We start from the raw sequence: 27,945 nt of genomic DNA, 5'->3' as shown, positions 1-27,945 counted from the left end.
TAGAGAGATCTCATTTTGGGGGTGCAGACTTTTATTTTAATCCCCTCTCTTCCTTTGGGCACCTCTCTTGGCCCGGGGCTGTTCATCGCATCTAGAAGTCTGTTCCAGCCTCTCCAGTCTTCCTCCCAGGGTAGGGGACAGGATAGGCCTGGCCAAAGCCAGTAGTGCCTCATATGTCTTTGTTTTTCTCCTATAAAATGTTGGCATACCTCACTTGCTGGCCTCTTCTTGATTTTCCGTTGTCATGGGTTTTCCTCTTTTTTATGCCTTCATGAATGTTTTTCACATTATACAAATATCAATTCTTTAAAGGCTAAAATTAAAATTAACTTTGTGGGGAAAAAATACCACATGTGTTATAACAAGTAGGTTGTTAATAAATGTTTGGCTTTGTGTAAAAATGTCTGCCCTTTGTGTATTATTCAACCAATAATGCATATGGATAGAATACACACAAAAAAATCCCCAAGTATTGTTTTGCTTTTCATTGGCAAGAAGGAAGAGAATTTACCTTTTTTAAAAAAAAAAACACTTTTTTAATTTTTTAAAAAAAGATTTTATTTATTTACTTTCAGAGAGAGGGGAAGGGAGGGAGAGAGGGAGAGAAACACCAATGTCTGGTTGCCTCTCATATGCCCCCATCTGGGGACCTGGCCTGCAACCCAGGCATGTGCTCTGACTGTGAATCGAACCAGTGACCCTTTGGTTTGCAGGCTGACACTCAATCCACTGAGCCATACCAGCCAGGGCCACTTTTTTCATTTTTGATGTTTTATTGTTCATGCTGTTACAGATGTCCCATGTTTTACCCCTTCGCCTCCCTCTACCCAACTGGCCCTCATTTCCTTAGTCAATCCCTACACCATTGTCCACGTCTCCTTCATGTATGTTCTTTAATCCCTTCAACCTCCTTTCCATCAGTCTCCCAGTCCCCCCTCCCCTCTTATAGCTGTCAGTCTATTCCATGATTCCATGCTTCTGATTCTATTTTTCTTATTAGTTTGTTTTGTTCATAAGATTTCTCTCATAAGTGAGATCTTACAATGTTTGTCTTTCATTGACTGGCTTATTTCACTTAGCATAAACTTAAGCTGTTCACTTAACAGCATTGGATAGAGTCTCCAATTCTATCCATGCTGTTAATTGCAGTTGACATACAATGTTATATTAGTTTCAGGTGTACAACAGTGATTAGACATTTATATACCTTATGAAGTGATCACTCTGATAAGTATTACCTATCTCACACCATACTAAATGATTCTTAAATTAAAATTCAAAAATTTCCAAGATATTCTGAAAGGAGCAATGAGAGGAGACTTGTCCAGTCAGTGAAATGGAACAGTATGGTACTGTCATCAGAGTAGATCATTGAAAAAAAAAATTGTGAGTTTCAACACAGACACAAATATACAGAAGATTTTGAAGTACACTAAAGTAGCATTCCAAATTAATGAGAAAAGAATTAGATGATTCAACTGACTAAACATCTGGGAAAACAAACTTAGGTCTTTACTTTTTATTTTCTAAAATAAATTTGAAATATATTAATATTTAAATTGAAGACTAATAAAAAATACAGGTAGTTACATACTTGTACAGGGTGGGGCTAAAGTAGTTTTGCACTGTGCGTACCTGAAACGGTTTATTCCTGTATTCCATATGAACAGCCGTACACCTACTTTTGCTTCCCCCCGAATACTCTTGAGTACGAGGAGCTTAACCATAGCACCAAAGGTGGAAATCATTAAGGAGAAGATTGATACATTTGAATATTTACAATAAAAACTTGTACTAATAAGTATAAAAAGTTATTAAAATATTCTGACAAATGATACATTGAGAAAATAGAATCATATAGCAAAGAGGATTATCTCGACCAAACATAGAAAGCTACACATGCGAGTAGAAGAATGGGCAAAGGATATGCCCATAAAGCCATATAAGGATATGCCAATAAGCATTTCACCACAAAATGGCAGATTCTTTATACTCTTACTGGTAATGTCATTGCTACTGGTAATCAACAAAATAGAAATTTAAAAAACTTACAGGGGACTTTGGTCAAGATGGCAGCCTAGGCAGACATGGCTCACCTCCTCGCACAACCACATCAAAATTGCAGCTAAAATATAGAACAGCCATCACTCAGAACTGTCGAAATCAAGTTGAATGGAAGTCTGATAACTATGGAATTAAAGAAACCACATCCGTCCAGACTGGTAGGAGGGGCAAAGATGCAGATGTGGAACAGACTAGTCCCACATCCACGTGTGGTAGATAAAAATTCAGGGGGGAAATCTCAGGGAGCTCCGGGAATCACAGCCCCATACCAGGCCCCCAAGCCCAGGAAGATAAGGTCCTATAACTTCTGGCAGCAAAAACCAGTGGGGATTGAGTTGGTAGAAGAAACATTTGGAGTCCCAAGCAGTTCCCCTTAACCCATATGTGGACTTACTCAGATTCACTTTCTCTGAGCTCCAGCACTGGAGTAGCAGCTTGAAAGGGACCAGTGGCATATGGGGAGGAACTGAAGTATCTGGCATCAAGGCAAAAGCTGGGGACAGCTTTCTCTTAGACAGAAAGGTAAGCAGAGACCGTTATTTCTGAGCCATCCCGCAACAGACACGGAGCTGGCAGACTAGGGCCATATCTGAGACTCCCATCAAACTGGCACCATGGAGATCCCCTGAGACTCAGTCCCACCCAACTTACCGACCCACCCGAACTGTTAAAGGTGACTTTTCCATATGAATGGCTGGTCTTGGCTCATGCTTCACAGCTTCCTAAATCCCATCAAACAAGCATCAGCTGGCCCCAGCCCTCATACCTCTTGCTAAGTGGTCCTAGGCCTGGCACTAGCAGCAGCCAGTGTAGATTCACAGTTTGGCTTTGCCTGGGAAGTTCCAAGCCCAGCACAAGTGGCAGACATTTCAGACTGCTTTATAGCCTGAGCAGGGTGGCCCTGGGCAGAATATAGGTGGGGGCTGACCTTAGCCTGCACCACCCAGGAAATCCCAGAGTCTGTACACCCAGTGGACGACTGTAGATCATGTTGGAACAACAGTACTCTCTGCCTGTGCATAGCTGATCCTCCATAGAGGGCAGAGGTTGGTGGTCAGTGGTCACAGCCAGTCCTCGCAGCTGATTGGCCTGGGTAAATCCTTCCCATTGATCTGCCAAGAGCAGTCAAGGCTCATCTACAATAGGAGGGCATACCCAACCCACACAAAGGGCGCATCTTGAGTACCCAACTTGGATGATGCGGATGCTGTGCCACAGGACCCTGCAGGACATCTACTATGTTAGGCCACACTCCCAAGATAGGGAGTCATAGCAGCTCTACCTAATACATAGAAACAAACACAGAGAGGATGCCAAAATGAGGAGACAAAGAAACATGGCCCAAATGAAAGAACAGATCAAAACACTAGGAAAAGAACTACACAAAATGGAGGTAAGCAATCTATCAGATGCAGAGTTCAAAACACTGGTTATAAGGATGCTCAAGGAACTTAGTGAGGACCTCAACAACATAAAAACGATTCAGTCAGAAACAAAGGATTCACTAATTGAAATAAAGAACAATTTACAGGAAAACAACAGAGTGGATAAAGCAAAGAATTAAATCAGTGATTTGGAACATAAGGAAGTAAAAACAACCAGTCAGAACAACAAGAAAAAATAAAGAATCCCCCCCCCCAAAAATGAGGATAGTGTAAGCAGCCTGTGGGACAACTTTAAGTTTTCCAACATCTATCATAGGGTGCCAGAAGGAGAAGAAAAAGAGCGAGAAATTGGAAATCTGTTTGAAAAAAATAATGAAAGAAAACTTCCCAAATTTGGTGAAAGAAATAGACATGCAATTCCAGGAAGCACAGAGAGTCCCCAAGAAGGTAGATGCAAAGAGGTCCACTCCAAGACACATCATAATGAAAATGCCAAAGTTTAAAGATAAAGAGAGGATCTTAAAAGCAGCTGGAGAAAAGCAATTAGTTACTTACAGGGGTGTCCCCATAAGACTGACAGGTAATTTCTCAAAAGAAACTTTGCAGGTTAGAAGGGATTGACAAGACATATTCAAAGTCATGAAAATCAGGGACCTATAGCCAAGATGTCTGTACTCAGCAAAGCTATTATTTAGAATTGAAGGTCAGATGAAGAGTTTCCCAGACAAGAAAAAACTAAAGGAGTTCATCATCACTAAGCCCTTATTACATGAAACGTTAAAGGGACTTATTTAAGAAAAAGATCAAAACTATGAACAATAAAATGACAAAAAATACAAATCTATCAACAATTGAATCTGAAAAACAAATTAAGCAAACAAGAACAGACAGAATCATGGATGTGGAGACATTTTGATAGTTGCCAGTTGGGAAGGGGGTGTGGGGGAAAGGGTGAAGAGGTGGGGGATTAGGTACAAACTGGTAGTTACAGAAGAGCCATGGGGTGTAAAGTACAGTACAGGAAATGGAGCAGCTGAAGAACTCGTGTGCACGACCCATGGACATGAACAGTGCTGGGTGGAGGGGGACAGAGGGGGAGAAATTGGGACAACTCTTAATTGCAAAATCAATAAAAAATAATTTAAAAAACTTAGAGAATATTCCTTGTCCTTCTCTTGAATTATTTTCGCTCTTGGCAAGCCAGTGGGAAAATGGGCACCCTGTTTACTGGGTGTTTTGTTTCTCTATGGCACTCTCATAGTATGTGTCAAAAGCCTTAAAAATGCTTTTTCTGACTCAATAATCCCACTTTTAGGAATTGCGTCTAAGAAAATATTAGGGAATGTGCTTCAAGTATTCCATAAAAGTGCAAGCTTGTTCACAACAAAGCTTTTTATAATTATGAAACATTTAAAACATTGAAATGTTCATACGTCATAGCTATTCTATTCAGTGTAGTGCACCATACAGCTAAAAGAAACCCATGTATATGTGTTTATTAGTATGGAGAGATAGATACAAAATAAGTATTAAGTGAAAAGAGCTGATTATAAAATATCATGTACACATCTTTTTTTTTTTAAGATTTTATTTTCAGAGAGGGGGAAGGGAGGTTCAAAGAGACAGAAGTATGGATGTATGACAGAAACATCAGTTGGTTGCCTCTCACATGCCCCCAACCGGGGACTGGGCCTGCAAACCAGGCATGTGCCCCAACCGGGAAGTGAACCAGCTACCCCCCAGTTTACAGGCCGGCACTCAATCCTCTGATCCATACCAGCCACAGCCATCCTTTTTTATATAAAAGATTTATGTATATTCATGCACATAAAATCTGAAAAGGTAACTAACAATATGGATAACTAACTTTTGTTGAGCACTTACTAGGTTTCAAATACATTGGTAAGGCTTTGCACATAGTACTTCGTGTAATGGACCCAAGATATTAGCAGTGCTACCTTTGGTGATAGAATTATAAGAAGTTGAGGGATTTTTTCTTTTTACTTCTCTACATTTCCTAACTTTTTCCATAATGATTTTGCATAATCCTGTTTGAGAGTTTGTTGCTTAAATTTTTCACCTTTGACTTTAATTATTGAGTCATTTGAGAAGGCTTGCATGGTCCTATAAAAGCAATTAAAGATCTAAAGATTCATAATAAATCTTACCACAGCATGATCTTGGACAAGTAACTCTATGTCTTGGATTTTATGTTTTCCCTTATAGACCAGAAGAGTTACGTATTCGGCACCTTTGAAAAAGGAGCTGTATGTACAATAATAATAATTGAAGTATAATATTAAATTAGACATTTAAAAACTTTCTTCATATTATAAATGCCATCTGGAATGTGATGAAGAGCAGTAGAAATTTGTGCTGCTTTTTCCCTGCAAATGTGGGAATTGCTGCTCAAAATTCATAGACCATGTGAAGATGTAATTATGGTCAGACGAAGTTGAAATTTGATCAAGAAATCTTGTTAGAAAAGCTGTGTCATCATCCTTATCAACTGTGATTTTTGTTTTTCTTTTGCAGATACCTTATGTCAGAATTAAATGCCTTTTCTTCCCCCTTTTAGGTCAGTTGGTGGTGTGTACTTTATGCTCCTGTGTCATGAAAACGAAGCAGATTTGGCTCTTTTCCGCACACATGCTTCCTCTGCTAGCACGGCTCTGCCTTGTTCCTCTGGAGACGATTGTTATCATCAACAAATTTGCTATGATTTTTACTGGATTGGAAGTTCTCTATTTTCTTGGGTCTAATCTTTTAGTACCTTATAACCTTGCCAAGTCTGCATACAGGGAATTGGTTCAGGTAAGACTGACAACCACACACAGGAAGGTAAAATTCTACATCAGTATTATGTGTATTAAAGATTTAGTTTGCTTTTATTTCACAGTCCTGGTCATGGTAATATTCTGTTTGATGGTTTCAAGATAGCAACTGTTTTCAACCCAGTTAGGAACATCTGAGATTCTCAGGATGTTCTATTGAGAGGCAGTAAAGGGAGTGATTTCTTTGTGTTTGCCCTCTGGTGCTGCTGTGTACTAACTGTGTAGCCTGGGGATCGCCACTTACCTTCCCTTATCTATAATATGGAGCTTATGATAGAAGTGTACTCAATTCATAGTGTTGCTGTGAGTTTCAAATGAGTTCAGTGCCAAGCAGATGACGTTCAATGTGTATTAACTGTTGTAATGAAGACAAAAATAATACAGAATTGAATACCTGGAGGTGAAATCCTGCTTTTTTCCCCCCTGATTGTGGTCCTACTCTAACAGCAGTTTTTTCCCTATGTTTGCCTAATTTGTTTAAACTGAGAAGTTAAACAGTTCTGGCCTGTAATGGATATTGTTTAGGTATAGTACTTGAACTGACTTTCCTATATAATATGCTCTGCCTTCCACTTTTTTCAGATTTCGCTCTAAAATATTCTCAGACACAAAATATATTCAGGAGGAAAATATTTATTTGATTTAATCAAGAAATTGCAGTACACTATATAAAATAGAGCTTAAAACTGATCTCGGTATAAAAAGAATGTTGAAATGGGAAATGGGCATTCTCTTCTACCTTTTTTAAAGATTTTATTTATATCTAGAGACACAGGAAGGGAGAGAGCAAGAGAAACATCAATGTGTGGCTGCCTCTTGAGTGCCCCCTACTGGAGACCTGGCCTGCAACCCAGGCATGTGCCTTGACTGGGAATTGATCCAGCAGCTCTTTGGTTCCCAGGCCGGCACTCACTCCATTGAGTCACATCAGCCAGGGCTTCTCTTGTACCTCTTGACTGTGTGTACATGACCTTAAGGTACAGGAAGCTCTCAGATTGTCCAAACAGACTAAGTGTAGCAGGTTTTCGTCGTTGTGGCCCCAGGGGCAGACTTCCCAGAAAAATTTGTATAAACTCTTGGCCTTAGCCTAACTTCCTTCTTTCTCTTCATATTACACAATGTTGCCAATTTAAAAGTAGATCTTCCAAAGAAGTTATTTTTAGTTCCTCCATGAAGAGTGCTTCAAGGAGAGGGTTTGTAGTTGTATTCAGAGAAAGAATGACAAATCTCTGTATTTTTTTCTTTGAATTCAATCTCGTGGAACTATCCTACTTTGTAAAAAACAGTAGATATTGAGTTAGTATTAATGGAATACTGTTTATTTAATCACTATAAGGACAAAGCCACCATTTTTCAATGTCATGTTTACCCTCTTGGTTGCCCTAAGATTCGTGCATCACTTGGTGTTGTAGTTGAAAACATGTTACAGGTTATGAAGTTCGTAACCTGGAAAGAATTTGATAGGCAGGAAGTGAAAACTGTCAGGTTTTTTTTTAGTGGTTTGTTCCTTAAATGGAAAGGAGAAAAAGTACTCTCTATCTCTCAATGATCAGTTTGCTGCTAATAATTTACAGGTAGTTGAACAATTTTCCTTTTTTTCCCCTCCCAGTATTTTCTAGTTGAGGAAAGAGGGGTTAATCTTGACCAAATTTTCGGAAAAAATTGATAATAGATGAAAAAAATTTAAATTTAGAAAAACCTGCAAGTCAGTGTATTTTAACTAATACTTAAAGATCTTTACCTACCTAGAAGCATGCTAATTAGAAACTAGAACAGCGTGCGTGCCCACGTATTTTAATTTCAGATCTTTATAGTTTATGGAAACATCCCATTGAGAGTTCCAGCAAGCCCGGTTGACTGCTTGGGTTAGAGTGTGCATGCTGCCTGGGAGAACCCTGCTGTGTTACCACAGTCTGGCCCCTGACTTAGTAACTCCAGGAACTTGGTCATGGTTATGCTCGTAGGCTAACTCAGATATGAGAATCAATCGTATGAGAGATTTTTTATGAACTAGAAAGTTAATTTATTGACTTAAAATAGATGTATTTTTTTAGGTGTACCTTGTTTCCTGGTGTTAATGCACTTGGCAGACCAAATCAAGAAATGTTGCTTGATAAATACACAGTAGGAGCAAAGGGAAAAACTTGCTAATTATCGGGGGGGGGGGAGGGGGTGTTGCTAAATTATCTTTGCTTCACAACACAGTAAACTTCTCCAATGATTATTCTTCCTTCCATCAATCATCTATGACATTCCTGAATAAACCCTGAAAAATTCTTCCTTTTACATTGCATTTTTCCTAGTCCCTCAAGCACTATTGCATTATTCATGCTAGTCCTGATCGTTTTGATTAGATATGAGTAAGTTTACCAAGTCTCCTGGCGTTGCCTTTGATGTAGTCTTACTCTGCATGTGATTTTATCTCTGAACTGTTAGGGCGGTTTACTGTTGCTATTTGATGAGTGTGGGTCAGGTGTTAATAATAATGAAAAATCAATAAATTTTTAAAAATACGCTGTTTGCTAAGTGCGTGTAGAGCTAACTTTAAAAGAATTTATCTAAAACCAATAAAAGTCCAATTTTTCTTCTTAAGTACTTTAGGATAAACTCTTGTGTTTAAGTGTTTATTGATGTAATATAAGATGTTTTCCTCTCTTATTTTCTTATTTAGGTAGTGGAGGTGTATGGCCTTCTAGCCTTGGGAATGTCCCTGTGGAATCAGCTGGTGGTCCCTGTGCTTTTCATGGTTTTCTGGCTCGTCTTATTTGCTCTCCAGATTTATTCCTATTTCAGTACTCGAGATCAGCCTGCGTCACGTGAGAGGCTTCTTTTCCTTTTCTTGACAAGGTAATAAGAGTGTCCCATACTGCACATAACCTTGGAAGAGAAAACTGAACTAGGAATAGTAGTTTTGCAAGTGAACTGTCATCAGTCATATCATAGTACTTTATATTTAATGAAGATAGGATTTCCTTCAGTGGTTGCCCAGGTCTGGTGACACAGGGAGGTGCTTATAATTTAATAATTTAATAAGGGTGGTGTATTTGGCTGCAGTATGGACCAGAGTATAGCAAGTTTGTGAAAAGGTATGGAGCAAATTGTAAAAGTATTTTTTCAATTTCAAGTTAAATTATCGGGCCAGTAAAAGAAAAATGTTACTAAAAACCCTATCGTTTATTGAGTATTTAATATATGCCAGCCACACTAATGAACACTTTCCTTCACACTTAATCTTTTCTGCAATCCTGAGAGATAGATGCCTTTGTTATCATTACTGAGCTGAGGGAACTGGACCAAGCCACCCAGGGGACACTGCTAAAAGCAGCAGTGTTGACCCTGAACCCTTCTGAGTTCAAGCCCTGTGACTTACTCTGTGCTTTCACTGTGCCCCATTATTTGTAATGTTTTACTTGATTATTGAGAGAGAGTTAAATGATTGGCGAAATGAGTATATTATAGTACTTTACTGTTTAACCCAAAGGGATTCTGACTTGGCTTGTAATGTGTAGTGTGAAAAAATGTCTTAAGTCATTAGAGACTTTTCCCACCTCACAGTCTCTGCTGTGAGCTTATGCTAGGTCCGCATTTGTCAGTTTTCACCCTGAGATCGAATCTCAAGCCCTCAGAATCTAGAACAGGGTACACATCTTTGCTCTCTGGTCACTGTCACTTCAAAAGGCAAGAATGAAACTGTGCTCCTGGAAAGTAAATATAGGTGGGTAAAAGTCTTGAGTGTTAGTTAATAGAACCATTGTTTCTCAACCATCCAAAATGATGGGATACTGTGTTCTTAAGTGTGTGGGAATGAGAAGTTTAAGACAAATTTACAGTCCTTAAGGAGCATGTTAAGTGTTAAGATTGAAAATGTTACACAAGGTTAAATATTAATAAAAAGGTCATGGGGCAATACCTATCTTAACTGAAAAGTAGAATAAACTTACTGAGTCATATTTTGTAATTTCTGGAAGTAACACTTTTACTTGAGAAGCAGCTTCTGTACACATGCAATAAATTGGTATCAAACACATTTTATTTCCCTATTTACGAAGTTTTAACTGCTGTTTACTTTCGTGTAGATATTATGGAGATTTTACACAGAATGTTTTTTTTAATTTTAATTTTGTATTGTTATTCAATTACAGTTGTGTGCCTTTTCTCCCCATCCCTCCACCCCACCCTACCCCAGCTGAACCCCCCACCCTCCCCCACCTCCACCCTCCCTTTTGATTTTGTCCATCTGTCCTTTATAGTAGTTCCTGTAATCCCCTCTCCTCACTGTCCCCTCCCCACTCCCCCCTGCCCATTGTTAGATTGTTCTTAACTTCAGTGTCTCTGGTTATATTTTGTTACACAGAATTTAAAAATAATCCAAAAAGGAACTGAATTTAAAGAGAGGTAAAATCCAGTGGTTAGAATAACAACCTAAGTGTGATCCTGGGGCTGGCTGTGGCTTAAACCAGATTGTTACCCATCGTGAAGCGTGGTTGGGTGAAGCACAGCGTAGAGGAGTAAATGGGCTCAGCCACCAGTAAGCTGTGACAGCATTTGGACTTAGTTACAAAGTAAGAAAATAATATCTGAGTTTTAGATGAGGTTTAGATGGATTGACAAACAAATTTTCTCTGTTACTTTCTATATACATAGGATAAATTTCCCCTCAAAATAAGAATGCTTTGATTTGGTTTTTAGTAGAGAAGTTCCCATACGGCTCTTTAATGAATTGCTCTCTCTCGTTCTTTGGCCCTCTTGCTGCCCTTGTGTGCCGGGTTGTATTTATGTGTTGCCTTGTCAAAGAACAACTTATTTACAAAAAGGAGGATTGCAGGTTTACAAGATCACTGTGACTAAACAAACCGACAGAAAAAAAAAGAAGGCTCTTTGGCAGCTAAAAAAATAGAAACTAAAAAGTCATTAAAATGTCTCATTAAAGAGAGAGGGGAAGAAAAAATTTTATAAATTTCCCAAACTCTTTCACTTTCCCAAAGCTAGGTTGAAACCTTTTGTCTTCCTTAGTACATTCTCTTTCGAAAAAATAGCACCACATTCTTTTCTAAAATAGGAGAAGAATGTGTTTCTCTCGAAAATGTAATTAAATCATATTCTTAGGTTGTAGAAGATTTTTCTAAATGTGGACGCAAGACATAGTATGGATCTTAAGTAAAACTCAGATTTCCAGTGAGAACGAAGTACGTTTTTTAGTATTTCTAGCCATGATTTTCCTATTTTTTAATAGGAAGAAAATTGTTTTTTTTCTGAGAAAAATGTCAAACATTTTAGAAATTAGATTTGTAAGTAACATAAAATTATTTATTCTTTTAGCTGCTAGCCACCATGGTTGGTGATATTGTTATTCCTAACATAAAACAATGTACACAGGTCTGCATAACATTAGATATTGTCATATAAATACTAGCTTGTGAGCAGTTGTGTACTAAGGATAACTACGTAGCAGATGCAGGGGGCTACCTAACAAGGGACAGGTGTGATTCCCCTGAATGAATCCTTCATCTGTCCAAATGAAATTCTTCACTGAAATTCCAAAACTGAAGATGCAGTGCTTTGAACATTTCTTAGATGCTGTATAAATGCTAAATCCAAATTTTTGGTACATAATATTACAAATATTTGCAGATAACTTGGCAATAAGTTAATATCTAACATGTTCAATGAAATACTTCCATAGAATATGAAAGCATTTCCAGGCTTTGGTTGTAAGGCCTTCCTGTTCTCCTTCTAGGTGGTTTTCATAGCAAATCTTTATGTTAAATCTTGATACTAAAATTATTTTTAAATGGTCTTGGACTATTTTTTGGACATGCTTTTGAAATAACCCAGAATAAAATGAACTTAATCTAAACCAAAATCAAGTCAAGTTTAAAGTGCCAACACTATGGAGGAGACTGTTGAACTGAGACAAGTCGGCACAGACCCTGCCCCATCGCAGTTTGGTCGAATGTGGCGTTTCGAGAAGTACCTGCAGCAGCAGTACAGGCTGAACCATCGGAACAGCCACCACTCTTCAGAAGGAACAGTGCACAACCACACATGTTTCTCTTGAATATTACCAACATGTTAATTGTGTGTTTCTTAAGGTTTGAACAAGATTTGAGCCCTTAGAGTTTTAAGGAGAGGGTACATTTGAAGGATGCTAGATAAATAAAAATAAAGAAGACTTTCATATGTGGTGCTGTGTACTGAATATTTGCCAAGGGGGTAGAGAAAATGTAGGTTAGGATAATAGTAATAAGAATGGATTTAAATTATTAATAAAGTGGTTAGGAGATATCTGAAATTTCAGTTTGGAGTGTTTTAATTAATGAGGATCAGATCAAGTTTGGTGGTTATTTAAAAGCTTAAGATGTTTTCATTCCAAATGGAAAATTCTTATCTGTCAATATTTCCTCCTTCCTTCTAGCATTGCTGAATGCTGCAGCACTCCCTATTCTCTTCTGGGTTTGGTCTTCACGGTTTCCTTTGTTGCCTTGGGTGTTCTGACCCTCTGCAAGTTTTACTTGCAGGGTTATCGGGCTTTCATGAATGATCCTGCCATGAATCGGTAAGTTGTTTACTCTGAATCTCTCTAGAAGTTGTAATCTTACTACAACTGGAAGAAGTAATGATACATATTTTTGCTTGTAAAATTTGGATTAAAATACTATTAAAAATAATTAAATTCCAATGTGTAAAAGATGAATTTTATTCTATGTATATAACAATGCATATTGGACACTTTCATTTTCTAAATTTCTTCTAGACATATTTGATAACTGTCTTTCCCCATTTGCTGTTAAAATCAGATTTCTATATTTGAGACTTCCTTAAAGGTTTTTATGTTTGAACATAATTTTGATACTAATCAAAGTTTCAAAGAATGCAATAATAACGCAGAATAGTTAATTGAGTGATTATTAAATTACTAAGATTAGGTATTGGAAAAACTGTTTTTAGAACTTGTCATGATTTCTTTTAATATAGGACTTTCATGGTTTCATTTGTATAAGTTTATAATCTCTTAAACTCTAAATTTTTATATGTTATTTCAGAATTAGTAGATGATGAATACCTTGTAAGTGGGGGGGGGCTTTTTTGGTATATGTTATTATTTTTTAAATTTTTATTTATTTATTTTTTAGAGGGGGAAAGGAGGAAGTAAGAGGGAGAGAAACATCGATGTGCACAGAAACATTGATTGGTTGCCTCTTGCACACCCCCAAACGGGGACCTGGCCTGCAACCCAGACGTGTGCCCTTACTATGAATTGAACTGGAAGCCTTTTGGTTCGCAGTCTGGCGCTCAGTCCACTGAGCCACACAGCCAGGGCAGTGGGTTTTTTTTTCTTTGTTTTTTAAATGAGAAAATTAAAAAAAAATCTATGTTCAATCTTCCTGCCAGTCCCAGCTAACACCTTTGTAATGGAAAGGTAGGGGGCAAGAAAAAAAAATAATTCATGTGTAAGTTTACAAAATTTATACCATTCAAAAAGCACAAAAAGAAAAGTGACAACTCTCTCCTCCTACTTCCTGTTTTTCTCCCCAAAGATAACAGCTATGGATGGTTTTTAAATTTCTTTTTAAAAACATTCCTCCTTCTCCTTTGTTAAAAATTGATTTTCAAGTATACTTGATATACAGTACTTTATTAGTTTCAAGTGTACAACATAGTGATTAGACATTTATATGCATTATGAAGTGTTCACCCTGTAAATCTAGTACCCATCTGACACCATATATAGTTGTTGCAATATTAACTGTATTCCCTCTGGTTTACTTCATATCCCTGTGGCTATTTTAAAGTTTCTTACAGGGAAAGGGGTGTGTGTATGTGTCTGTGTGTGTGTATTCTTTTCCCCATACTATAGACAGTGTTGTGCACCTTATTGTTTCACTTAATATGTTTCAGATAGTGGTTTTGTTGTTTTTTTATGTCAACACGTAGAGATACATCTCATTCTCTTCAATGAAAGCATAGTATTCCAAAATATGGGTTTATTTCTCTCTCTCTCTCTCTTTTTTTTTTTGCTGTTAAAAGGTAATGCTCTTGTAAGTATCTGTACTTGGCTCTTGTTTTTAAATCCTTGATCAGGCAAATTTCAAACCAGCAAAGCGGAGAGAAGAGTAAAATAACCCCGCATGTACCTGCTGCCCATCTCTAGTAGAGTGGGCAGGCAGTCCTGCGTCACACGTGCCTCTGTGAACTCCACCCACTCTGTCTCTGCCTCCATTGCCCCTGCTGGCATTCGTTTGGAGTCTGTCCCAGCTATAATATCGTTTTACCTGTAAATATTTCAATCTGTAAATCTTTTGAAAAAACATAACTACAATAGAATGTTTATTCCTAACAAAAGAATTTCTTGACATCAAATACCCAGTTGGTATTCGGATTTTTCTGATTATCTAAAATGTTTTAAACATTTTGTTTGGCCAACTTAAGAGCCTAATAAGACCCATGTTGCAATGGCTTGATATGTCTCTTAAGTCAATTGTAACATTTTGGTCCCTGCTACCTGTACTGTTTTCTTTCATTTTATTCGTGAAGACACCAGACAGTCCTACTTCATTTTTCAGAGTCTGGATTTTGCTGCTTGTGTCCCCATTATGTCATACAAGATGTCCCATCGTTCACTGTATTTCCCTTGATACATACCTTTTGTAATATGTTCATAGGCAAAATTAATCCCAGTAAGTTTATTGAGTTAAGGGTATGTTCCTTTTAAATTAATTAGCAAATTTTTCTCCAGAAAGGTTTTATCTGTTTATATCCCATGACATAAGTATGTAAAATTCAGTGGACACCTGAGAGTGGTAGAGATAGGTTGTTCATTATCAAAGTCTGGTTTAGAACACTTTTATTTATCTTGGAAATTGCTTTTTTCCTCTTGTATGCTAGAGTAATAGCTATTATGTTTTATACATGTAGTGATACGTTACGATTGCATAGTATTACATTGATCTTATATGATAAGTTAGTATTCTGATCAGGGTTTGTTATTTTTGTCCAATGATCACAAATATGTAACAACAGTCTAAGCCTTTAGGTTGTTTTCTGTTGGAATTAAATGAGATTCTGATTATTGTCCGTTTTTCCTGAAAATGTATGCTTTTCAGGGGCATGACAGAAGGAGTTACGCTGTTGATCCTGGCGGTGCAGACTGGTCTGATAGAACTGCAGGTGGTTCACCGGGCGTTCCTGCTCAGCATCATCCTTTTCATCGTGGTAGCTTCTATCCTACAGTCTATGCTGGAGATTGCGGATCCTATTGTTTTGGCCCTGGGGGCGTCTAGAGACAAGTAAGGAAATTCCCAAAAGTAATTTTTGTAATATGCTTTGCATGAGCTTGTTGTCTGAAGATTTAGATAACTGTTTTAGAGGCAGAAAATGTGTGAATAATTGGTATCAGCTTAAGTTAACAATTTTACGTTTTTATTTTTCTCATATGGCTGACTTTTTATGTTGTTTTCTCTCTCAAGATTCCTACAGTTAAAAGTCACATCAGCCCTGGCTGGTGTGGTGCAGTGGAGTTAGCGCCAGGCTGCGGACCAAAGGGTCCCTGGTTCAATTCCCAGTCAGGGCACATGCCTGGGTTGCAGGCCCAGTCCCCAGTAGGGGGCACGTGAGAGGCAACCACACATTGATATTTCTCTCTCTCTCTCTCTTTCTACCTACCTTCCCCTCTCTAAAAATAAATAAATAACATCTTAAAAAAAAAAAAGAAATACCTGATTTTATTGCTTATTTGGTAGTGTTTACTGAATAAGGGAGCAGGCAATGTTTAGGGAGATAGAATTTTCACAGCAGATTTTAAACATTCCATGTTAGCATTTTAATATAGTTTCTCAAATTTATCTTTTTATCCCCTGATAAGAAACCTCCTAAGGTTTCTTAGAAGCATTAAAGATGCTGAACTCAATGGTGAACTCAGTTAACAGCTACTTAAATTGGGTTGTTTTTGACTTAAGTACTATTTTGTCATCTCTAGAAATATCCTTTGGCATTAATTAATTAAGTAAGCATATATTAATAAGATGAAGATAATACTATAGAAAGTTTAGGCAATAGAAAGAAAAAATACATGATTCAACTACATAAAGTTTTTTAATTGAATTTTTGCTGCTTAAATAAGAATATATGTATATATGTTTGTGTATATATGTATAATACACAAAAATTAGACATAAATTTAAGACTGTATACTGTATATACTCTACGGAGTAGGTATTTAAATGTTTGTGTATATATGTAAATATATTACTACTTCATATAAATGGATCATAGCTTGATTTTGAAAAATAGTTTCAAAAAAAAAAAAAAAAGAAAAATAGTTTCCAAGCAAGTTGCTCTACTAAAGAAAATTATTTAAAATGTATCACCTAACACAGTATAACTACTGTTACAGTAATTTCTTCCTGCTTGCCTTTCTTTAAAAGAATAAAATTATCTTTTGAATCTCAAAGGAGAGGTATTGACAGGTTTATTTTTGTCCCTCAATTTTTAATAACAGAAATATGGCAAAAACTTATGTAAAACACTTTCCAAAAGTACCTAGCTTTAATTTCTATCATATTAATAATTCACTTTCTTTTCTGACTTGCTAATTATAGATACTCCCACACAGTATAGCATTTAACCGTGTGTGGTCACTTTTCCTCCCACCTATAATATAAAGGTAGGAAGGATGATTTATGCTACTTTTTTTGTCTCCTTGAGACACTTTGCACAGATTTGAGAATGTATTACAGATGCTAATACTTAATTAAAACAGCTTAATTTTGTTGCAGACAAACTTTAATAAACTATTTTGGTTGAAATCCACATTTCCTCATAAGGGTTTTAAATAATCTGTGTTCATGTTTTATAAGAAATCATTAAATAATAATTTTAAGTCTTTGTATTTAGTTTATATAGATTGTAACTGAGTTTTGTTTTTAAGAGAGGGGATAGCTGTTTGGGGGTCATGCTGATTTCTTTCTAGATTTTTGATCACTTTAAAAAAATTACTCTAACTTTGACTTTCATTTACCCAGGAAATGGAAGTATCTAGTATCTTTTTTTCCCCTTAATCCCCTGTGGAGGTAATAAGGCCCTACATCATCTATTTGCTTATAATTTGGCTACATAGAGTAAGTAGTTCTATAAGTAAACTTGCACGGGGTAGAAATCATCCCCCCTTTTTTTCTATTGCACACAAAGATTTTCTAAGTCCTGCTTAAGGTGGTTGTTAGGGAGTGTTTTTGTACATTTATCTTTTAGAAGTTGGTGTACAATCTTTATTAAATTCAGGTACATTTAAGGAATAAATCTACTAAAATACTACAATGTGTGAGGAGCTAAACAAAAGAAAAACTACGTTCCTTCTCCTTTGGTGGTAACTGGGGCTTCTCCTGTGTGTTATTGCACTGTTGACAAGTAGGGTTCAAGTAGAATCAGAAACTGGAATCTAAGTCTAGAAGTTCTTGATCTGTTGCATGTCTTAAAAGCCTAAAGTTATAAATGTAACTATTCCCCTGTGAAATAATGATGATAACTTTTGTCCTGCTTACCTCATAGGGCCTTGCACTTGGATAGTTAGATGGGTAGGGGAGAAAAGATAATAATTGGAAAATGATTTGAAAAATATCAAGCAGAAATACATTTTCAGGTTATATTTGGCACTTCAAACAAGTCTTTGTGGTTAGCTGCTACCTGAATAATGAGTTATCGTTCTTTTTTCCAAGGGGTTTAAATTTGGGCAGTGGGACTTTGTGTGTGTGTACGCATATAGATATACCATAATTTTTAATATATTTTATTGATTATGCTATTATAGTTTTCCCAGTTTTTTTCCTTTGCTCCTCCACCTCATACCCTTCATTCCCTCCAGCAGTCCCCCTCCTTAGTTCATGTCCATGGGTCATGCATATAAGTTCTTTGGCTTCTCCATTTCCTATGCTGTTCTTAACATCCCCCGTCTATTCTGTACCTTTCCCCCCAGTCTCCCCCTTTCCCCTCCCAGATGATAACCCTCCAAATGATTTCCATGTCTATGATTCCATTTCTGTTTTGCTTGTTTGCTTGGTTTGTTTTTTAGATTCAATTGTTGATAGTTTTGAATTTATTGCCATTTTAATGTTCATAGTTTTGATCTTCTTTTTCTTAAGTAAGTACCTTTAACATTTCATGTAATAATGGCTTGATGATGATGAACTACTCTAGCTTTATCTTGTCTGGGGACAAGGTAAATTTGCCCTTAATCTGCCCTTTGATTCTAAATGATAGCTTTGATGCCTAGAGTAACCTAGGTTGTAGGTCATTGTTTTTCATCACTTCAGTTTGTGCTAGTCCTTTTTCTAGCCTGCAAAGTTTCATTTGAGAAAATAGCTGACAGTCTTATGGGAACTCCTTTATAGGTAACTATCTGCTTTTCTCTTGCTGCTTTTAAGATTCTCTTTTTATCTTTAACCTTTGGCATTTTATTTATTTATTTATTTTTAAGCATATTTTATTGATTATGCTATTACAGTTGTCCCATTTTTTCCTTCCCTTTTACCCTCCCTCTGCCTTGCACCCCCTTCCCTCCAGAATTCCCCCTCCCTCAAGCATTCCCCACCTTAGTTCATGTCCGTGGGTTATGCATATAAGTTTTTTGGCTTCTCCATTTCTTATACTATTCTCAACTTCCTCCTGCCTGTTTTGTACCTACCATTTATGCTTTTTATTCTCTGTACCTTTTCCCCCATTCTCCTCCCTCCCACTGCCCACTGGTAATCCTCCCTGTGATCTCCATTTCTATGATTCTGTTCCTGTTCTGGTTGTTTGCTTAGTTTGTTTTGGTTTTTTAAGTTCAATTGTTGATAGTTGTGAGATTGTTGTCATTTTACTGTTCATAATTTTGATCTTCTTTTTCTTAGATAAGTCCCTTTAACATTTCATATGATAAGGGCTTGGTGATGATGAACTCCTTTAACTTGACCTTATCTGGGAAGCACTTTATCTGCCCTTCCATCCTAAATGATAGCTTTGATCAGTAGAGTAATCTTGATTGTAGGTCCTTGCCTTTCATGACTTTGAATACTTCTTTCCAGCCTCCTCTTGCCTGAAAGATTTCTTACGGGAACTCCTTTGTAGGTAATTGTTTCCTTTTCTCTTGCTGCTTTTAAGATTTTCTCCTTATCTTAAATCTTGGGTAATTTAATTATGGTAAGTCTTGGTGTGCTCCTCCTTGGGTCCAGCATATTTGGTACTCTCTGAGCTTCCTGGACTTGCATGTCTATTTCCTTTGCCAGATCGGGGAAGTTTTCCTTCATTATTTTTTCAAATAAGTTTTCAATTTCTTGTTTTTCTTCTTCTTCTGGCACCCCTATGATTTGGATGTTGGAATGTTTATTGTCTTAGACATTCCTAAGCCTCTCCTCATCTTTTGGAATTCTTATTTCTTCTTTATGTTCTGGTTCAATGTTTATTTCTTCCTTCTGTTCAAATCACTGATGTGAGTCCTGGTTTCCTTCCCTTTGCTATTGGTTCCCTGTATATATATTTTTATTTCGCTTTGTACAGCCTTCACTACTTCCTTTATTTTGCATCTGTACTCAAATCATTTCTGTTGAGCATCCTGATTACTAGTGTTTTGAGCTCTGCATCTGATAGGTTGGCCGTGTCCTGGTTGCTTAGTTCTTTTTTGGAGTTTTGACCTGTTCTTTCATTTGGACCATATTTCTTTGTTTTGGTGCACCTGTTATGTTGTAGTTGGCAGAGCCTTAGGTATTTGCCAGGGCAGGGCAACCCCTGTGAGCCAGGTTGATGGAGTCTCCCAAATGGTGTCCTTGGTCTGTGGCTCTGTGTGGCAGAGGGCTCAGTAGGGGACAGTGCCACTGCCTGGCCTCTGGAGTTTTGTTTAGGAGGAGGCTGTCCCCCCAGCACTTGCTCTGATGTCAGATACTTCAGTTTCTCCCGTATGCCACTGGTGCCCTTCTATTTGCTGCCCTGGTGCTGGATCCCAGAGGTAATGAGTCTGCTTAAGTCCTAAGTCCATTGCCGGCCTTTAGGAGGAGATGCCTGAGACTTGTGCAGTTTTTCCTCCCGCCCCTAACCCCCACTATGTTTTACAGCCAGAAGTTATGGGGACTTACGTTCCTGGCACTGGAACCACAGACTGGTGGTCTGATGTGGGGCTGGGATCCCTCACTCCAGAGATAGCCCTCCCAGTTTTTATGTCACACATGGGTGTGGGACTGCCTGTTCTGCCTCTCTGCGCCTTTCCTTGCTGCTACATGTCTCCATCCCTCCTACCTGTCTAGATGGATGTGACTTCTGTAGTTCCTTGTTAATCGTACTTCCGTACAGTTTGATTTTCTGACGATTCTGAGTGGTACGTGTTTCGTAGTCTAGTTGTAGTTTTTGCTGTGGTGGTTCGAGGAGGTGAGCCCCATTTACCTACGCCTCCATTTTGACCTGAAGTCTCTATTCATCACATGTAATTTCGTGATGATAAAAAATAAAAATACAAGTGAAAGTGTTTAGAGATGTAATATATAAATATCTATATAATTGAAATAATACTAAAATTTAGTATGTGATTGGTACAGGTGTTAAGAATTCTGAGAGAGTAAGTGATTCCCGGGTAAAGGATTTATATTACATGTGTGTCTGTGTGTGTGTGTGTGTGTGTGTGTGTGATTAGCTTGAGTTGGCTTAAAGCGCTTAGAAAACGAGAGATTAGAGCAGAGGCTTTTGTTTTCCTGGGAACACAGTTAATTAATTAACTATATTTGCTTATAGGGAGGAACAGATGTTGACAAGCTTGGATCGAAAAATTGAGAATGAAGGATCTCAAATACTGGGCTAGCAAAGTTAGAGAAGGTGTTGACAATGTGATGCTAATGGAGCCTTGGAAAGATTCCCCTGGGTGGAGTGTCTGGGATAGATCTCTGGGGAGGAGGACCAGCTAGTAGGTCTTATAACACAGAGGTTCCTAGTTTTCCTCAGCCATAGCAGGGGTGAGGATTAATACACCGGCTTGTCAGAGAGCATTTTCCTTGCTAACCATGCACTCACTGGAGCAGAGATTTGTACCACAGGGTGGAGTGGGTGGGAGATGATGGCATACGACATACGAACTCAAAATACTGTTAAAATTGTTAAGGTTTAATGCTACAAAAACCTGAATTCACTTTCAAATAGCTAGGACTGGGAGTGAAACTGAGAGCAAGCTGTTGAGGGAAAGAAGAGTCGATGGTACTTGGCAGTTGACTGAGTGGAGGGAAGGAGCGAGCCTCGTGGCCCCGAAACACCAGGTCCACACTGCGGCTTGCCCTGAACTCCAGTGCAGTGACCAGCGTGGCAAAGGGTGCGCACAGGGCAGTACTGTACTGCCCTGTGCGATGTTAAGCATGACCAACACCCAGTAGCTGGTAATGTGATGGTTGTGTGTTACTACTAGGTAACAGGCACTTTACAATAATTCCTTTTTTTCTCTAGGAGTTTATGGAAACACTTCCGTGCTGTGAGCCTTTGTTTATTTTTGCTGATATTCCCTGCTTACATGGCTTACATGATTTGCCAGTTTTTCCACATGGATTTTTGGCTCCTTATCATTATTTCCAGCAGCATTCTCACCTCTCTTCAGGTAAGCCTAGAATTAATTAACCTTATATAATAACTGAGTTTCTTATTTTTCCTTTCAGAAAAGTAATTAAACTTTTTCAGGATTCATGATTGTAAGTGGCCTGTTTAGATGGTTACTTCCTACCCTTTTTACTAGAATACGTTACATTTATTTGGGCATAGAAGTTTGAAGGTAGGTTACTAAAATACTAGACCTGTCTTGTCACGTACTATTTTTTTTTTATCAAAGTAACTAAACTTTATAATTTTCCTTTTTTAAAATGGTATGATACAGAGCTGTCATGTAAATTGTAAATTGATTAAGTAACTGTAAAATTTACTTACTGTATAAAATATAGTGTTTGGAGCACTATTATTTTTAGTAAATACCCATTCAGAAATATCCGTAGTTTCATGATGTATATAAATACATAACTGAGTATTACACCCACAGACACAATATTGCCCTGAAAATGATGAGCTTATTGTAACTCAAATGTGGATCTTTGCCGCCTGATCTGTAAGAAGTTAAAGAAAATGTAACTTCTTCACTGGCAGTAAAAGATTTATTCATTGTTCCTTATATAGACGTAACAGTTCTTTCAAAGTTGAGGAACAAGTATAACAGCAGAGTTGGGAAAATTCAGATAGAATTTTATGGATTTTGGTGACCTAGGGAATAAGGAGAGGAAGGCGGGGAAGAGTCAGAGAAAACTAAGTACCAGTCAGAATCGTTCTAGGAAAGTTGTGTCTCAAGGGAAGGCTTTTTGGTATCTAACACCTGGGCTACTGAGATCACCCATATTTTAATTATACCACTGTCTCCGCTAGACAGTAATATGATATCCTGAAAGGGTTAGGAATGTGTTGACAGTTCAAGTCTATGAAAATCCTTTCTTAGAGATCATATTCCATTTTTTTAAAAAGGTTTTATTTATTTTTAGAGACAAGGGAAAGGAGGGAGACAGAGGGAAAGAAACATTGGTTGCCTCTCTCACTCTCCCCCAGCTGGGGACCTGGCTCACAACCCAGCCATGTGCCTTGACTGTGAATCAAACCAGCGATCTTTTGGTTCACAGGCCAGCACTCAGTGCACTAAGCCACACCAGCCAGGGCTGGTCATATTCTGTGTTAATATACATGCTTTTCCTTTCAGGTTCTGGGAACACTTTTTATTTATGTCTTATTTATGGTTGAGGAATTCAGAAAAGAGCCAGTAGAAAATATGGACGATGTCATCTACTATGTGAATGGCACTTACCGCCTGCTGGAGTTTCTGGTGGCCCTTTGTGTGGTGGCCTATGGTGTCTCAGAGACCATCTTTGGGGAATGGACAGTAATGGGCTCAATGATCATCTTCATACATTCCTACTATAACGTGTGGCTCCGGGCCCAGCTGGGGTGGAAGAGTTTCCTTCTCCGCAGGGATGCTGTGAACAAGATTAAATCATTACCCCTTGCTACGAAAGAGCAGCTTGAGAAGCACAATGATATTTGTGCCATCTGTTACCAGGTAAGCTGCACAGTACGAATCCGCTTCGGTGGGTCATATGGTGTTATCCCTTGGGACTTTAACCACGTTAACCAGATTCAAGTTATTCCCGGACAGAATTATCTCCTGGGGACAAAGAGAGTGGGCCTCAGAAATTATTAGACCTGACAGAATATTTCCCTTTTATTTCTAAATTAAGTTTTTAATTTAGTCCCTTAAATTCTAATATATTGTTATTTTCAACATTATTGCTCACCCATAAATAAAGGAAAAACAGGTCAGGTGTATTTTATATTTTACTCCTGAATACATTTATACATATACATACACACACACACACATATTTATATGCACTATCAAATATATACTATCATTCAGGAGTCAGCAACTTCTGAAAAGTGGTGTGCGAAGATTCCGACTCTTTTCCTTCTGGAATTCCCAGGGTGGGGAAGAAGTGTTCGCTTACTTTATGTAGGGGGAGAGAGTATCCTGTGGGCTGATGGATATCTGCGATGGGTACAAGCCTCTCCGTGCGGGGCGGGACGGGGATGTGTTAGAGGCAGCCCGTTGGTGTACCATTGCCTGCCTGCCTGCCTTTGGTACATGCACCATGTAAAGCTGATGATTCTCTTCTATTGAAAATTGAAAGATGGCATTTAAATCAGCTTGAAAATACAACAACAAAAAATAGACCTAAGAGTTTAGTCACCAGTCACCTGTGCAAGGGGGTGGTTGAGTAGCAGCTTTTACAGCTTAAATTCCACTGTGGGAAGTGTGGACAGAAAATATGGGCAACAGCAGAAGCTGTTCCTTCAAAGTCTCTCTTGGAGCGTGGGCTGCTGAGTGCCAGTGAGGACACAGGGAGCACTGCCCCCCAAGGCTGCGCACAGGTTCGCTGGGGTGTGGGTTTGTGTGTTTCACACCATCTAGAGTAAGAATTTTGTCGGAGAGTGAAATGCAGTTGCCACTTTTTACTGTTACTAGGACATACTTTTGGGTACTAGCAAAATAACTTTTTTCAGGTTGTTTTTGCATTTGGGTGTGAGGCGTGTAAGGTCAGTTTCCCCGAGTTACGTGGTCATTGTTTCAGTCCTGGCTCCTTGGTGCTCAGTACTTTGTTATATTCAGGGCAGAGCACAGCAGTGACAGATTTGGGGCACATCAGCTTAGTGGCCTGTGACTAAATGTTCCAACTCTGGGATTTGAGTTCTCTTTTTATATTTCCTGTTGTCACATCACTTTTTTTGAGGTGCTCGAACTACCTGCTGATACCACACAGAAAATGGAAGTCAAATTGCTTAACTTCCCAGCTGGCTGCTTTTCCTTGGATGGCTTTCTGCTTAAGAGTTGACTCCCAGGTGTGACCAGCTCTTGGCAAGGAATTTCTACAATAGCCACAACGCCTTGTTTTGAGACTATAAACAAAATTGGTGGTCAACTTACCATACGTGTAATCTTAAATTTAAACTTCATGTCCTCAACCTTCCTGCCCAAAATGTATCTCAAGTGAGGAATATTCATGCAGAGTATAGCACTTCGTGTTCCAGTTGCTATTGAACTTGAGTGCATGTGAAAAGTCACGTGGTGTCTTGCTGTAACTGTAGATCTCTGAATGCCGTCTTTAGCTGTCCTGATTCAGTCGTCAGCATCTAGCCCAAGAATATGCTTGGCTGACAAATACTCCGGGTGATTCTGATGCAGGTGGAGAAACGCTGGCTTATACAGACCATATCTTGAAAACTGGACATATACATTGAAATTGAAATTGCCACTTCCTTGCCAATACTCTGGTGTTTTATGGCTGATTTTGTCTACTTGCCAATAATCTCATCACAGAATAACCTGTTCAACTGTGGGAAAGTCATGTCTTCCTCAGGTGTTCTGAGGTTGTGGTTGTATGGCGCCACACTGATGGGGACCCAGTACCACACTGCTACAGTTGTGTGACCCTCATGCATCATACCCAGCAGAGCCCAGTGAAAGGGGTCACTTCTTCCTCATAGTTGGTTATGAGGAAGAACATGCTGAGATTTGAGGAACTTATTTTTGAAATTTATTTAGCCAGTAGTTCTTGAATTATTTGTATAAAAGGGGGTCTCTGATGGCAAGAGGATTATTACTAAAATATAAAGTGAGTTTTATTCTGAGATCTATATTACAGATTTTCTTTGGGGAATTTATGGAAAAGATAGGTTGCAACTAGAACTTTTGGGGGTGTCAGCAAAGATTTTAGATAAGAGGTACTTAGGAGGTATCTCTGTTCCCCTTTTAGGACATGAAATCCGCTGTGATCACGCCTTGCAGCCATTTCTTCCACGCAGGCTGTTTGAAGAAATGGCTGTATGTCCAGGAGACCTGCCCTTTGTGCCACTGCCACCTCAAAAACTCCTCCCAGCTTCCAGGGGTGGGGACTGAGCCGGTTCCACAGCCTCACGCTGCAGCTGAGCAAAACATTGCGCTTCAGGAAGGTACTGAACCCCCAGATCAAGAGCGTCCTCAAGGGACTGGGATGCAAGAAGGTTCCAGGGACAATAATGAGAGCATTGCCAGCAGTTCAGATAGCCAGAAAGGGACTTGTGGGCCCAAGGCATGTGCTCGTAGTGCGAAAGACGAAGCTCGTCCTGCTGACGTCAGCCCAGAAGAGACACAGCAGCAGGAGCGCTGTGGCGCTCACATGGGAAGTTAACTCCCAGTGGAGTCTGTGCTGAGACTTGAGGAATGAATGCATGAGGTGATGGGATAGGACACTTGACATTCCAAGGATCTAATCCAGGAAGTACTCTCACTGGAGATCACCTGCTTTCATGCCCTTGACCTTGTGGGAGAAATTTCGCAATGTATGCTAATCGAAATGTATTTATATATCCTGTGCTGATGTTTTGTAGAGGTTTGCCAAGGAAATTCAACCTCAACTACTTCAGAAACTGCCCCTGATGTGTGAGGGATAAATAAAATCAAATGTGAGTGTTTGAGAGGGGCTAAAAAGAAGAGAAAGAGCAGGAGGGACAGACAGCCTGGGAAGAAGCAGGCAGCAGTGGAACTGACACATCACTTTCTACAGGACAGGATCGTTCTTGTTACAGAATATGAGTAGTGTCCAGCCCCTTTCTCCACCCCCTTTTCTCTCAGCTAATTGGAGTTCAGTCTGGTGATTATTGAGTTTTGTACAGCATTGATCGAAATCAAAGATGTAAAAGCATCGATTGTATTCAGAAATGGAAACCTACTCATATACTCTGTATGTGCTTCAGGGGAGGGGCGGGTGGGTACTTGGGCCTTGCGGGTGCATTCACGTAATCTGAGACTGAACTTTCTGACGGAGTCTTCGATATTTTGTGTATATGAAACTTTTGTTAATATATTGTATACTCTGTTGGCCGTGTGACGTAAACTAAAACTCTGATGAACACTTTGGAGTCTGCGTTAGTGTAGGAGACCAAAGTGGGAAGGGCTTTAGGGCACTGATAAAGGCCCTAGTGTACTTTTCAATCCTGTGTAATGTTTAATTCTCACAACTGAATCGAAACAGTGTTAAATTATGGCAATATTTGCACTTTGGGAATGAGTACATAATTGTATGATCACATTCTGCAAATGCCACTTTTAAACCTGTTAATAGACTTTGCACCTTTCCTTTGACGAGGATGTGTCATATTTAAATTTTTACATTCATCATGGCTACAAGTTAGAACTGGGGAGGGGGGAATGTAATTTTTTATGGGAATTTTGATATGAAAAGAAATTAGTCATTTATTTATACAATAGGCTTGGCTCAAAAAAGTGTTTTTCAGACTCGGTATTCCTAAAGTGGGATGTGACTTTATTTTATTTTAGTAGCAAAATTGGATGTAGACTGACAGGCATAGCTGAATGTCTTAATAAATTTAAATTTGAAGATAACTTTTTTCTGTGATCATTATTATTATAAAGTGTTTTGTTCAAATTCTGTTCTTAGGAGATTTTTTTTTAATCCAGCTGTGTTTCTTATATCTTGATCCATGTCTGAAATGCCCTGTAGAGGACAAAACTTTTTGCTTGAAAATATGCCAGTTCGTTGAAGTCTGCACCAGTGGCAGCAGACCCAGCTCTGCCCCAGAAGCATCTGGGGAGTTCTTTTAAAAAATTGCACATTTTTTAACCCCACTTCAGACCTACCAAACTAACTTTCAGGGGAGCCTAAGAGTGTGCGCTTCAGAGTGCTCTGTGGCCTGACACCCTCAAAGTTTCACATTTAGAAAAGAAGTGGCGAGACCAGAATTCATTTCTCCCTAGTGGAGCTGGAAGGTTCCCCTGGTCCTTTTGGTGAGCCAGCTTGGGCAGAAGACAGAGCAGATGGCTCCCTCTAGTGGTAATCAGGCCATTGTCTAAGACCTAGCGGAAATCCGATTTAAACTGATTTTCAGCCTTTGGGTTAAGAGTACTTGTTCAAATATTAAACTTTGTGGGGCTTTGTTTGAAGGATTTAAATTGCACGTGACATTGAAATAATTTGCAGCATGGTGAACTTGGCCAGCCTTTAGCACTATTTATACTTCTGACCAAAGGACTCTCATTTAGACCTAAGGGGAAGTACTCAGATGTTTTAATAAAAGTA

At 38.6% G+C, this 27,945-nt stretch overlaps 1 protein-coding gene across 5 annotated transcripts in view; it reads left to right on the top strand.

Annotated features, from left to right (window-relative positions):
* RNF145 (ring finger protein 145) overlaps positions 1–27,251 on the top strand; it is a 54,249-nt gene extending 26,998 nt beyond the window's left edge. For all 5 annotated transcript variants that reach the window (XM_024577064.4, XM_045184991.3, XM_045184989.3 and 2 more), the window contains 7 exons: positions 6,028–6,263; positions 8,955–9,130; positions 12,699–12,839; positions 15,388–15,570; positions 21,734–21,881; positions 23,016–23,372; positions 25,624–27,251. In XM_024577064.4, coding sequence (XP_024432832.1) covers positions 6,028–6,263; positions 8,955–9,130; positions 12,699–12,839; positions 15,388–15,570; positions 21,734–21,881; positions 23,016–23,372; positions 25,624–26,037 — 1,655 coding nt within the window. In that variant the 3' untranslated portion in view covers positions 26,038–27,251. The remainder of the gene's footprint in view (positions 1–6,027; positions 6,264–8,954; positions 9,131–12,698; positions 12,840–15,387; positions 15,571–21,733; positions 21,882–23,015; positions 23,373–25,623) is intronic.
* The last annotated feature ends 694 nt before the right edge of the window (positions 27,252–27,945 follow it).

Source organism: Desmodus rotundus, chromosome 6, assembly GCF_022682495.2.
Source record: "Desmodus rotundus isolate HL8 chromosome 6, HLdesRot8A.1, whole genome shotgun sequence".
Lineage (NCBI taxonomy): Eukaryota > Metazoa > Chordata > Mammalia > Chiroptera > Phyllostomidae > Desmodus > Desmodus rotundus.
This window is presented reverse-complemented; position numbering and strand designations above follow the sequence as displayed.